General features: G+C 39.3%; 1 protein-coding gene across 2 annotated transcripts in view; it reads left to right on the plus strand.

The window, feature by feature from the left end:
• Positions 1-14,777, plus strand: part of EIF4A3 (eukaryotic translation initiation factor 4A3) — a 96,883-nt gene that overhangs the window by 17,296 nt on the left and 64,810 nt on the right. For both annotated transcript variants that reach the window (XM_069235093.1, XM_069235092.1), the window contains exons 2-7: positions 5,776-5,848; positions 6,965-7,031; positions 7,529-7,591; positions 12,065-12,197; positions 12,668-12,748; positions 13,268-13,409. In XM_069235093.1, coding sequence (XP_069091194.1) covers positions 5,776-5,848; positions 6,965-7,031; positions 7,529-7,591; positions 12,065-12,197; positions 12,668-12,748; positions 13,268-13,409 — 559 coding nt within the window. The remainder of the gene's footprint in view (positions 1-5,775; positions 5,849-6,964; positions 7,032-7,528; positions 7,592-12,064; positions 12,198-12,667; positions 12,749-13,267; positions 13,410-14,777) is intronic.

Genomic DNA, 14,777 nt, shown 5'->3' on the forward strand with positions numbered 1-14,777 from the left:
AAATATGTCAGATCAGTTGGCTTTGTCAGTGTTTGTTTATTTTCATGCTTCCCATAATCGTGTTAAAAATGGTTACACTGATTTTCCATTAGAAATATTTTTGGGAAATACTAGCATGCATCAACACATTTTACAAAATGACACTTCATTTGCATATAATCAGAGAGCATTATACTTAGCCTCTTAGCCTAAACTTTTCAAACATGTGTGTACACGTTTTTTTTTTTTTGTACTGGAACCAACGTCAGTAGTGAAGTGTGACCTTAAAACATTTATTTACAGCACGCACCCTAATAATGAAGGCTTTCAAATAATGAACCATAAATACAAGTTCGAACAGCATTATCCTTTGGAAACACATTACCTCAACTGCAGAGAGTTCAACTCTCTGTAAACAGGCAGCCAAAGGGTTTGTGCTGCAGGGGGTTGGGCCTACTTGTCCCAAGGACAAAGTAAACATAAAACTTGTTGCCCTTGACCCCAAACAAGATGTCCCGGGCGTCGGGCGATAGGAATTCCACATCCCTGGTGGGAGAGAGATTCTTTAAGTATCAAATTGCTGCTTATTAATGCACCCAGTGCTTTTCATAAAATATATGAAGCTATAGATAAGGTGCTTGGATTTTCTCCCAGAGAGGTGGCCATCTCATCACGTTATCGCACCATTCAATGTAAATATCTCCACAAGGTCTATTACCCCTGCTATACAATGTGGTGAGTGGATAACGGAACCTCTCTAATGAGCATTAGATGTAGTGCAGAATAAGTTACATTCTTTCTTACCATATGGCACTACTCACCCATTCATGCCTTTTGGATACTTGGGTGGGAGATTCGCCTTCTCCAGAGTTATCCCTGCTTCACATACTCGAGTGTGTAGAAGCTGACATTTGTCCCTTCTTCACATACTTAAGTGTATAGAAGCTAACAGATACCTCAAGGCACTAGTGAATTTGGGCATAGTGTCTGGCCCAAAGACACATTGTCTGAATATGGCGTGCAGCTGATACAACACTAAACGGGGGTGGGTTTGTAGTATGTATGCCTGCGTGCTCCTATAATATCTTCTCTATAAAAGCTTGTATGCCCTCAAAAACATCAGAAAGTATGGGAGTCATTGCAAAAACATTACTGAGCAGTCCGCCCCTCCTCACAGCTTAGTATTGATTGTCATTAATGGCTAAATCCTTACTTTACACACACACATAGATGTTTCTCTCAAAATGTGTGCATGCTTAACTCCACGTGGAATGTTAACTGTGCAGCATACCTAAATTTTGCACTTTGAATTTTTAAACCTTGAAACTACAGAAATGTTTACTGTTGTGTATGCCTTTTAGAAAACAGTCAGTAAAATTCTGCACATAATTCAGACATAGTCCATGACGTCAACCTGCAATGACGAGGAATTTCAGAAACATGAAAAGAGAAAAGAACGAACGAAATCTGGCTTACCTACTTTCAACTGACAACATATTTCTGGCTCAGTATGCTCATAATAGCAATCTAATCCCCAATATCTCTTAAACGCTAAACAGAATGGGTCTTACAACTCACCAATAATGGTTTGCAACTCAAACTCCATGGAAAAAAGTCCTGTCGCACGCATGATAATGCTTGGAAATTCTTAGCCATCCTCTAATTACAGTTAAGGCTCCCGGTTTTCCGTTTGAACAGATTTGTGCATATAAATACAGACAGAAAAATATTTTTCCTTTGTATTTATTTATTTATAAATAGAAACAGAAAAAGCCTATAAATATGTTCAACTTTGCTGCTGTTTGCAAGGAGAAGACGAGCCTTTCCGAGTGCAGGTTGGAAGATGGCTTATCTGATTTCAGTTGAGCCAATAACAAAGGTCAATGTTGAGGGGCCATCAGGCCTCCTTTTGTTTCAGTATCCTAGCTGGGAGCTATGAAGGGGGGGGGGGATGAATGCACACAACCTATCACTTCCCAGATACTTAAGAGTCCCTGGATCCAAGAGCTATGGATGCACTGTAAGAATGGTAAATGTGTTGGTCTGTCCCAGTCTTTACACAAATTGCAATTTAAATACCACAATAGTATTATTCATCCCAATTTAGGGTGTCCGAGTGCTTACATCGCACATACATAACATAAAAGGCGTGCATTTCCTATTTTAAAGAAATTTGAAAACATACTAGCTGCAGCGCTTTTTTTTTTCTTGCAACAAAATAAAATGTGGATAAATACAGATAAAATGACCCAAAATAAATATGGATAAATACAGATGGGAATGTTAAAAAAAAAAAAAAAAAAAAAAATACCATAAAACCGGGAGCCCTAATTACAATATAAACCATCAGGTCAAGCATCCAAAAATACACCAGTAACAGAAATAATTGCCACCAAGCCCATGAATCACCTTGAACTCGCCAACAAATCAGTCAGTCAAGCCCAGCTACACATGAGAAATTGCTCAAACTATCCATTCCACGAACCACTATATTGCCTGGTGAACCATACCCATCAAGCACGTTCAAGGAGTCTATTGAGAGATCTGCACCAACATTTACAGCTAGTACCTCATTTGTCAGCAAACAAAGCCCCCTAATCCTTGAAGAACTATTATGCGGGGGAAAAATGAGTAGTCCTACTAAAGGCCACTCCAAACCTTTCAGGTGACAAGTAGCTTAGCTGCAGACCTGTACGTGTGACACTAATAGTCCTGCACGAAATGTTGCTATTCACCATTCAAAATGGTTGTACAGCAATACAAGCTGTTGTGCCAGACTGATCTTTCACGTCCAACTAAATCACAAATGATCATGGACTATTTCAACTGACCAAGGTCATGACTAGTAGACTGGTAATTTGCAGGGCTTATTACATACAAATGCCTTAAGAAATGACAAAACTTCCCACGTGAAAAGAAAGTAACAAGGTAGCAGGAGCACTATTCCACGCAAAAGTTAACTATTTGTGATATCCTATTGTTTGTATTGCCTAAAACCTAATTATCCAATTGCAAAAAAAAAAATCCTTCACAGCCAGAACTGCAACTGATAGCCCAAAATACGTTTACACAGCCTGACACTCAAGCAGCTACACCAACTGACAGTTAAGTCAAAGTTCAAATGTAGCATCTCCGCGTTAATTCACAAATTGCTGCATTAATGCCTCTTCTGAATAAACATTACAGCCTGTATCATTCAACACTAGTTTTATGTAGCTTCTGACCGCAAAGCAAAAGCCTTCTTAAAGGATGTGAAAACCAGTTTGAATGTCATTACCATCAACAATTTAAATATGCTATAATGAACATCTTCTCAACAAAGATTGCTGGAAAACTAGTTACATGACATATTTTGGGACAGGAGTATCCCTTGCATGAATCTGGTATACTGATTTTTAGTCCTCAGGTTACTCAGATTGAGAGTGTACACAGAGGCTTAGGCCTGTTCCTGACATGAGCAAGTCCTGGACTTGTCCTAATACATGGAAGAGGCACAATCTGTGCCCTCGTGTACGGACAGTGGATTACTTCTTTTTAACAGAGTGGTGGTGGCAGCAGCATTACTAGTTTTTGAAAATCCAGTGTGATCAGACCTTTTTAGGTCGAGCGCAGAAGTGCTCTGACTTGTTGTAATCTATCTGTGGGCCTTTAACCAGGACCACTGCATGCCCATCGCTATCACTCATTTATGGGCTTTCCTGTCAAAATTATTTGTTATCATTAGTAAATGCTTTATGTTTGTCCCTTCTTGGGGCAGTTTTGTTACCGCCTTGGCCATTGACCCTGTTACATGGATACTTGCACGTTTGGCGATAAGTTTGACTGCAAGCAAACTTTTTTTTCCTTTTGTGTCCTTCGCGCTCACATGGGCCGTGGCGCTTTGTATTGGCTTGCTTATGTCAACTGTTTTACTTTTCATTTTCAGTTTATGTGCAAGAAAAGTCCAGTTAGGAATTTAGAACGCTAATAGCTCCTACCTGAGCAAACGCGAGACCCAGTGCATTGCAAATGCTTGTTAGTTAGGTGATTGGATTGAAGAATTAATGGCGTATTCGTGTATAGTTGTACTTCTATACGCTTAACAGTTTCTTAGCACTAACTTCCAGAGTGCATGTTGATGTGTGTAGCCTGCGTGGCAAATGCGTTTTGTGTGTGTGTGTAGCTCTCTGTGTCAGAGTAATGGAGGTTAGTGGAATCTATTTTGGTTATCAGTGGCCTGCCTTTGCATACGATGGAAGTGAGTCTAGAAGATGGAAGTGTATTGCTCGCATGCCTAGAGCTGGAGGAAGGAGAACTAGATAATGAAGTGAGGGGAGTTGGGACAGTACTGCTTTAGGCATTGAAGTAGGCCTTTCGCTTGGAAAGAAGCTGCTGATTAATCTTCCTGACCAGTACCATTCGGTGCATGGTAGGGGCAAGGGACAAAGCCTTTCCCGGATTACTGCTTCAGTTGGGCTGATGTCATGGGTGTTCAAGTTTGGCGAGTGCCCTGTTTGAAAAGCATTACACTAAGGCTGTATCTAGAGAACAGCTTAAACTACTTTTGAGTGCTTATACAGTTTTCACTTCTAACAGTGAACATTAAAATAAGTCTACAGTAATTGATGTATGTAGCAAGAGTGGGACAAAAGCGTCACAAAGTTCTGACTGCATAGTGAAAAACTGTTGAGGACGCTACTTCTCAAGGTAGAGGGATAAAAAAAGGAAGGAAGGGGATGCCTGTGTGTTTTTGTTTTCTTTCCTTCTGCCTCCTACTTTTTTGCATAGGTTTTGGCCCTCGCCAAACCCTGTCACCCTCTTTTCTTGGTACTGCCCAAAGAATGGGGGGCGTCCGCTTTTCCATTTCGCTAAAGCAACAATGAATACACCCACCTCTTCGCTCTGTCTTGCAGTACTGGTCGCTAACCATTTCATGATAGTAATGCCAGAACAGTTGCTTTTGTCCACCATTAGGTTTCTTTTTCCCTACACTTTGTCTACTTAGTGGGCATCGAGACTGAAGTATTTTACCATTCAATGAAAGTGCAAGGATTGAATGTGTTTCACCTTCCACTTTTGTTTCCAACTGAAATTGAAATATGCTTGCATCCCTTTTGTCTCTGTTATACTAGCTGTCTGTTTTCTCCTGCATTTGCTCTGTCTGGTTGCATCTGTGTGTTGTCACTGTATGTCAGAATGTGCAATTTGTGTGCCCGCACTGTGAACTAAATGGTCTTTCTTGGTAGGCAGTGTTCCTATCTCAAATTCATCTTATTTTAGACATGTTTACTGTTTCCTACATCTGATGCTTTCTTACTAACAATTTATTGTGTATTATTAGAAATCTAATTAGCCTCTTTTATTAGCAGGCATGCCTGTCCCTGTGTATTTTATTTTTTTGTCTTGTCAGTGGAAAACGTAATATTATTGACATAGTTACGAAGGTGATGATTATTTAAAAAACAAAATTCTCAAAAATGTTTTTAAGTTAGGTGGATCAGTTCTATTGCCATATGTTGCATAAAAATAGTGTGGTCCACGGTACGTTTGGTGTCAAATTATTATTAGTATTTTTTGTTGTTGTTTTTTTTTAAAAAATTGTTTTTTTTAATGGTGACTTGATTGTGTCCGGTGCATTGCTCAAGTAGGTCATGAGGGCGTCTTAAAACTTTAACCTGAATCTCTCATGGTCCAAGTAAAATAGTTTGCACAATCACAATTCTTCTCTTTTGCAATATTTTTGTTACCTTAAATTGCTTATGTATGTTCTTGTTTTACTGTGTAAGGTTTTAAATGCTTTACTGTTTCTTTCTTCAGGTTTTGAAAAGCCATCTGCTATCCAACAGCGAGCTATTAAACAGATTATCAAAGGAAGAGATGTAATTGCACAGTAAGTCTGACCCTACACCACAGAAAAAGATTACAGGGTGCAGTATAGTAGTTTTTTCTTTTGTGGCTCTTTCGGACCTCTCGTAACATTTTTTAGGTATGAGTGAATAATGGGTATGGTTTCATATTGGAAATGTGAGTTGATGGCATTCGATGGAACAGGGAAGCATTGATAGCCCTTGTTTAGTACTTTTCTTTATCAAATGGTAGGTAAGGTAGTCGCCTGCGCAACCATGTCTTCTTGCTCAGTAAGTCACCTGTCAAGGTTCAGAGCTTGACCATTAATCCAGTTTTTAACTTGACTAGATGATTAAAAGAATCTAATGAATTGCCTGTGTTTTGTCTTGATGTGTCTGACGGTAGACAACCCTCCAAATCAGGGTGGTGGTACGGTCCTGTATACACCATGCCTCACCTTCACCACCGGCGCATATTGGTGGTCATTAGCTGCTTTTAAGTGCAGCATTCATTTCTTGCTCTATATGGACGTACTGCAACAGTGATACCACTTTGGCTGTCTCTAAAATGTCTCCCTCAGTAAATACGAATAGAAGACCACTTCCAGGGTTGTCTCTAGTCCAGGTACCATTAAGTGTAAGTGCTGCTTCTGCCACATGTTCTTTCTGAGACCTTTTATGAGTGAAGTCGAGATTTCCTCATGTTCATGTTCTACTTTCCATTTTGATGTGCCATTATCACTGTTGTAGAAGGTGCTGGAAGTTTTGCACGTTAGATTATGTCCGCATGTTTGAAATGCAGTAAAGCTGGTTGAAGGAAAATGTTCAACATACAACAGAAGGGCAATCTGAAATAAAACCTAGTTCTTAGGAAATAGCTTTGTACCTAGAGATGGATGCTACAGCCGCCTCACTCAGTATGAAAAAGGAGTCCTGCTGCTAGCTTAGTTTTAAAATGTTTACTAAAATTACACTTTTTTTTATTTATTATCTTTATCTATATATATATATATATATATATATATACATATAATCCCATTGTCTTACACTGGTGCTGCATGGGAAAATGTACACTTTCTGCTTGCTTGACATTGTCTTCCTGTAACATTTACCAAAAATAAGAGTATTCCCTAGTTAACAAATTGTTCCCCCTTTTCCAGGTCACAGTCTGGTACTGGCAAGACTGCAACGTTTTGTGTTTCTGTTCTTCAGTGCCTGGACATTCAGGTGATGTAATAAATTTCATACGTGTATATCTGATACAAACTTTTCCGAATGTTACACCTCTGGCAAAAATGCGTTCTTAATTTAGAGACTGTGAATTAACCACTGACGTTTAAACGTAAATAAATGTCTACCTTGTGATTTATGCAGTGTTACAGCTATGTTGTTTTCAATTGGTGACCAAATCCTGTGGCATATATGGGACAGATATTAACCACCCCAGGAAATGCAGCATATGTTACTTACTTTTTGCACTGTAAGTTAAAACCTAATATTTGATTTCCATTTAAAGCATGCAACAGTATATTAACCCTTCCTTCAATTTGAAATATGTTAGTGTAAAGAATTGTCTGACATGTATAATCTTTGACTGCTGAGCTTTGGTAAGGTACATTTAAAATTGTGTAGTGTTAGTCCTGACATGGGGTACTACTATATCAAACCCAATGTGCTGGAATGTTAAGTGTACATTAGTTTACATTTTGTTTTATTGCATGTAGGTTCGTGAAACCCAAGCATTAATCCTGGCACCAACGAGAGAACTGGCGGGCCAGATACAGAAGGTAAAAATATTAAATGCTAACCTGCATGTTCTTATTCCCCTGATAGTTATACTTTTTGTTTCTTTATTAAGCCACGGTAGATAGGGATCGAATTCAGTAATTGTTTTAAAAAGTTTAAAGGGCCAGATACCTCATAGTAAAGAGAGGTTTGAACATTTTGAACTTGTTCAGAGGTGTAAACCCAGGGGGTGTGGCATTTAATAAAATATCTACTTGTCCATGGGACAGGTTGCTTCATAAATCTACTTGTCCTGCAAAAAAAATAAAAAATACTTGTCCCTTTGGCGCCATGTAGTGTGGCGATAGATTATGGCAGAGCGCTGATATTAGCCCCTCTGATAAAGCCAGGGCTAATATAGAGGGGCTTGAAAACTAGCAATTTTGGACCCTTCTATTGCAATTTCCTTATTTTGCCACCTCTCCACAGACCTATGTACTAGAGCAGGAGGAAGCAGGTCTGGAATGCCTTTGAGGCTTTGCAAACCTACAAAAATGCACGTTTTAAGTATTTTCAGCAGCACTTCTCCAATCTTTTCCTATACTGAGAGAGGTTGGAAAATTAGTCCTGACAAAGGCAGAAGTAGAAGTTCTTCCAAGGTTGGCAGAAAAGTGGTTGTCAGGAAAGTGAACTTGTAAACGCTCAATAGATTTTCACATGAGCAAATTTACACATGCATATTTGCTCATGGTAAAATACAGTTCACAAATGCTTTAGGAGTAGGATTTCTTGGTCTCCTTCTGTAAATTCTTGTGAATTCATGAAGGCCAATAATGTAAAGACATATACCATGGGTGCCCTTTATTGGGCCCCCAGTTAGGTCTGGCATTAACCAAACCATTTTGTTTATAATAGAATTCTATTTCTGTCTTGGTCTGCTGGCTTTACTGTGAGTGATGGCATTCCGCTTTTCTACAATGAGCATGTTGGCACACAAAGTAGTTTTTTTCAGTGCCAGGAACTATTGTGGCAATGTGTGCTTTTTGAGACCGTGTATATATATATATATATATATATTTTTGCTTTTTGTCAGTGTTTGTTACAATGGCAAGGGCCTGGCAGCTCCCACAACCACAAAGTGTTACATAAGCCATGTCAAATCAAGGCACACAATGACAACTAAAGACTGACCACCAATGTCAGATCGGTTGGCTTTGCCAGCACTTGTTTATTTTCATGTTTCCCATAACCTTGTTGAAAATGGTTACACTGATTTTTCCATTATGAATATTTTTCTTGGAAATGCTAACATACATCAACAGTTTACTAAATGGTGCCCCAAATAATTAGTACCTAATATTGCACAGTAATTTAGCAAAACCTTTTTTTTTTTTCTTTTTTTTTCCCTACATTTTTTCTGAACGTTTTATTTTGAAAGCAGAGAATCATCAATCTTGGTTACAAACTTTTGCAAGCATTTGCATCTAATCAGAGAACAATCTGGGAGCATGATATGTAGCCTCATGCTGTTAAACTTTTCAAACGTGTAGAAGGTTTTTTGTTGTTTTTTTTTTTTTATACTGGAACCATTGTCAGTAGAGCAGTGTGACCATGCAGCGTTTATTTAGATGGCTCCCCTAATAATAAAGGCTTTGCATTAGTAGTGAGCCATAAATCATAAATACAGGTTCGAACATCATTAACATATGCACATATATTACCTCCAAAGCAGACAGTTTCCTTCCCTGTAAACTGGCAGCCAAAGGGTTTGTGCTGTGGTGGATTGGCCCTACTTGTCCAAAGGACAAAATAAATATGAAAGCTTGTTGTCCTTGACCCCAAACAATATGTCCTGGGCATCGGGCTATAGGAATTCCACCCTCCTGTAAGCTCTTGTAAGTTGAACTTGGTTGTTACTCTAAACTTGTAGGAAGTGATAATGGTTACTTTTTCTTCATGTCCTGCAATTCTTTAGAACTTACTATTTTGTACATATTCTGAATTCTTGCCTGTCCTCTCTATTCTGACTCTTTCTCCCTTGCTTTTTTGTATTTACATCCTCGCTTGTTGCACTTTGATAGCCAAATTGACACTTAATCCATAAAGGCTTGTCTTTTGTCCTCTGTTGGTTGCTTCTTGAGTATGTCTCTCTCTTTATAGTTGTTGCACTATTGCTTTCACATGGAACGTTGCATAGTTAGTTTGGTGTTGCTCTGATAACGTATATCTCATTAGTTTTGCTAGATTAAAAATTTGGGCAGTTTCACAAGCACAGCTCATTAAATTTATATGCCAGGGTTTGTGTTTTGAACTTTCTTCCTCCTAAGTAGAGGAACTTTGTATATATTTGCACATTTTATTGGGTTTAGTTGTGATTAGTGTTATCCTGCCTGAGACGATAACCGCAATCTGTTTAGCTTTAAGGAGTTCTCCAAAAGGCACGCAAAATTTATTTCGTAAAACAAAAAGAATAACAGTATCTTGCGGTTTTCATTGTCTTATGAGCAAACACCAACACACTGTTGTTAGGCTCTTGTTGTCCCTCACTGATGAAGAGTGTGGCTGCATGTTTTTGTTTAAAGAACCATGTCCACTTAGAAGAATTTTTATCGGTATTTTAGTTGGTAGTTTTTTTCTCACATCATTGAATTAGATATATGGGCTTTTGTGATGTTGTTTTCTAACTCCAATTTTGCTATTGGATGAATGTAACTAGCACAGGTAGCATGCATCTCACATCAAAGTATCACAATAATGCATCCAAAGCAATATCTCCTCCAGTAGCCTGGTACTTTGTGAAAGATATTTTCCATATTGGGAATCTTAAAAGAACCTCAGCACATTCCTTAACTACATTTTAGTTCCCCAATTTTCTCTGAGGTCAACTTAATCTCATATAACATACACATTTGAATTTCGTTCAGAAAAGAGGTTGTAAGATGTTGAGAAACATAACTGGGGAAGTTTCTGTACGTTGCACTTGTGTCCAGTTCAGTGGCAACTGTGAATCCAGTAATCGCTGTTCAGCCAGGGACACAGTGCAGTTGGAGACCACTTAAAAACCCAACTGATCTCAAATTATTATGAGTGGTCGTAGTGGGTTGATATCTACTTTTAGTCCCCATGTGGTACCACACATTAGGAGTTTAAATCTAAAACAGCTAGTCATGCGTCTCTGGTTGGTTGGAGCATCCATGGTATTGGAGGAACCCATTAGACCCCAGTGCTTCATTAGTCCAACAGGGAACTGGATTTTGGGTTTTAACTTAAACTGTGATGCCTGAGGAATTACATGGACTAGAACAAAATTAGGGTTGCCAGCTACAGCCAGTGGAAAACTACCCCCAATGGCTGGATTGTTACGTAGATTCACCTGGCCTCTGTGACACAGAGGACTGAAATGAGGCACTTAAGGTTTTAGCTTTGGACCCTACTTGTCTGTTGTGAGGGCAGATGCTTAATAAGGATGTAACAGCGAGGCCCCTTGCATTGCTGCTCCATGACCCATCCAATGGGTGTTCTGTGGGCTTTATCTTCACTAGCTGTAATGTAGGAACTTAGTGTTTCCTAGGCTCTCTCTGTTCTCCAGTGTGTCTGAGTTCTGTGCAGAGCTTCCTGCTGGTCAGTGCTGGGTTGCTCTTTTTGCATTAGTCGTCATTTTTTTTTTTTTTTTTTTTTTTACCCAGTCTGGACACCGCAGCAACGGTCTCCAGGAAACTGGCTTGACACTAGATTGATGGGTGACCACCATCCTCAAAGGTTCTGTTTCTTCTGTACACCTTCTGTACACTAGTGTGCAAGCTCTTTACAGTGTATCATATTATGTCATTGTCCTTGGGTTTTTTGGGGGCTTCTGTTGCAGGCAGTTGCAGGCCGGGCCAGTTTGAATGTATCTGGGTAGGAATGTATATAGGCTCCACACTGAGTCGAGCAGAAAGCCATCTCTGCTAGACGAGAGACAGCAACAAGGAAAAGGGGGGGTATGTATGCATTTCATTAGACAGAGGAAATCTGCTTGTTCACAATACCTTTTTTGAGACTCAAGATCCAAATAAGAGTACTTGGCAACAAATTAGCTGTATGGTGGTATCCAAAGCCATCACCAGTAATAAATGAGTTAATTTCCATAGAACTGCCCACTAATGAAAATAGTCTATGATTTGAACAATATGTCTGATAGTCCAAATGCCGGAAATAGCTGAGCCTACATGACTTCTGAATCATGTGGTACATGAAGGTAGACGGAATGTCTGTTAATCTCTGCTTGCAGCTTTCACCTTGAAATTCTGTCCCCTGCTCAGGTGCACAGTAGCGGCATCTAGTAAGTCTTAGGAGTCATGAGTAAAGGGAAATATATTCAATTTGATTTATTCACGAAATGCCTAGTTGTCCATCTGTCTTGCAGTTTGTTTCTTATTGTCTGTTTCCAAAGGCAGAAATACGTTTTTTAATCATTAGGAAAATAAGTTTCTAAATGGTGTTGTGGATGCTCTGGTCACAGTCTGTTTTTTCTTTTCTTTCTTTTTGGGGCCCAGGTCCTCCTTGCTCTAGGTGACTACATGAATGTACAGTGCCACTCATGTATAGGAGGAACAAACGTGGGAGAAGACATCAGAAAACTGGATTATGGGCAACATGTTGTGGCTGGAACCCCTGGCCGTGTTTTTGGTAAGCATTTTATTTGTGTGCTGCAAAAACTGAATACTTTTCAGCTCAGCTGATTGCAGGATTATATATCAAGTATTTGGGTGCAATACTGATCTGTGGCTCAGGCACAATTCTTGGAAGGCCATGCACTGTGTACGTTTGAGAATCCTCAACATGGAGTTATAGGTTGGTTTTCCAGAACCCAGTTGATATTGATTCTTGAGTTCTAGTCTAGTTCCTTTGTTTAGGGCTATATAATTTAGATTTTTCAGTACCATTCTTAGATCTAGTACCGGGAATAGGTCTGTCTTTGGTATACAAAAAGGTGTGTATTTCCAGGTGTTTTTTTTTTTTTTTTAATGTATTTTTTGTTTGTTTTTTGTTTTGTTAACAGTTTGATGCCTAGAAAAGCTTTGCCATGAACATAGATGCAAGGTGTGTGCTTTGTGTCAAATGACTAAATCATAAACTGATGGTGTTTTTCCTTGCAGATATGATTCGTCGCAGAAGTTTGAGAACACGTGCTATCAAAATATTAGTTTTGGATGAAGCAGATGAGATGCTCAATAAAGGTGCGTATGCACACTTTGTATTTGAATTTTTTTGTTAATGAAAAATGTTTGGCACTTAACATCACTGTTACGTGGTAGCATCGTTTTCTGTAGCTGAGAGGATGGCTCTACAGTGAGATAGATGTTTGTGGCTCACATATGTGGTGATCTGTGCAATGTGAGACTGCCCTCCCCCCCCCCCCCCGAAAAACAACTCTATACTCTGTTCTTTTGAGGTCAGTAAATTGCATACCATTAGATTGGGTAAGAGTGTGATTTACAGCATTTGAATGGTAGAAGTGCAGTATAAAATGGTGTGTGCCCATATTTATTGCCGAAAAGTGCGGGGGCGTTAATGGCCCACACACACACACACACACACACACCATTTAATAATTAACCTCTACAGTTCCATAGAAGGTGAAAATGTTAATGTATTTGTTATGTTCTAAGAAACATATATGCTTCTGTGACTCAAAACATTTATCAACATTCTGTAGTTTTTGCCAATTTATCATTACATTTCTGCCTCTTCATTAGGTTTCAAAGAACAGATTTATGACGTATATCGGTATTTACCACCTGCAACACAGGTTTGTCTGATCAGTGCCACACTGCCTCATGAAATCCTGGAGATGACCAACAAGTTTATGACTGATCCTATCCGCATCTTGGTGAAACGGTATGTGATATTTTGAAAGCTGCTCCTCTACAAATGTTTTTTTTTTTTCCTTCGAGGAACCTGTACCAACATTTCAATGCATGCTTATAGAATTCGGTTTAAAGAGGCCAAAACAATTTACATATGAGAGTATTTTCTCAAAGTAGGTCAATCTGTATGAGTCCACACCGATCAAAGCTTTAGGGAACCTGCCATTTCTACAACAGTGCACCCTGTGTACTAAGCATTATTTTCAAAACCAATGCCTGTCCTGTTATTTTTTTTTAATTTTTTATTTTAAACTTCTATCAACCATTGATCTGGCATTTTCACCTTCAAAGGAGCACATTTTATAAGAAGTGCTGTAAAAATTACCCAAAACTTTTTGTGATGGGGGATAAACCCTCTCTAAGGATGAAGTGGGTATGTATGCCGCCTTTGAGGCAGAGTTCTACCTTTTGCCGATACGACTGCTTTTCAAATATGTCCTTTGGAAGCATCTTTTCCCTGCAAGTGTCTGAATAAGAAATGCTTAAAGTATGAAGTGGCAGAATCTTGTAGTTCTTCTGTTCGCCTACTACTAATCGCTAACCTTTCCATCACCGATGCTAGGGTGAGGATGTAGAGGTTTGGAGTTGGTTATATGATGTTCTTACACTTAAATGATGCCTCTGGCCTTCTTACTTCAAGGTTGAGATTTTGTGTCCAGGATAATGTTGACGCTATTGAGTAGATCATAACCATAATGAGACAGATAGAAATTTAAAGAAGGAACGGTATGTCTCCCTGACTAGTAAAACAAAAAACACTGAAAGAAACTGCTCACTCTACAGTTTACCAGTTCAGGGACCCTACCTGGACTCCTTGCCGCAGTACAAAAACAGAAAATTTGCTGTGAAGCAGAAATAAACTTATTAAGGATGTCGGACCCTCACACAGACCCTCAGACACAAGGCTGTAGCTTGATTCACAGTGTTTCTGGTTGATTATTCATCTGTACATTAATCACATGTGCCTCACTATACAAGAAACAGTACAAACCTGGCTCAGTGACATGAATGTTCACTGCTTCGAACCCCATCCATCACTGAATTCCAAGTCCCTTGAATTCACCATGGACACCAACTTCGCCCTCCAGGAACACATTGCCCAAACACACTGCCTGGCACAAGCTCTCTCTTCTAAAGAAAGTGAAACCATTTTTTTCAGACATTACTACTGTTCAAAGATTCATACTCAGCACCTGGAAAGTGGTTATTCCATAGGTGCCTATACTCTACACTGGCACCCCTTAAGGGCATCTTGCAGGCCACAGTACATTTCATCCAGGCCTAAGGAAATATGATCAGATCACCCCCACCCTGATAGTGCAGGCCGGCAACAAAGGCA

This window comes from Pleurodeles waltl, chromosome 5, assembly GCF_031143425.1.
Source record: "Pleurodeles waltl isolate 20211129_DDA chromosome 5, aPleWal1.hap1.20221129, whole genome shotgun sequence".
In the NCBI taxonomy this organism is placed as follows: Eukaryota; Metazoa; Chordata; class Amphibia; order Caudata; family Salamandridae; genus Pleurodeles; species Pleurodeles waltl.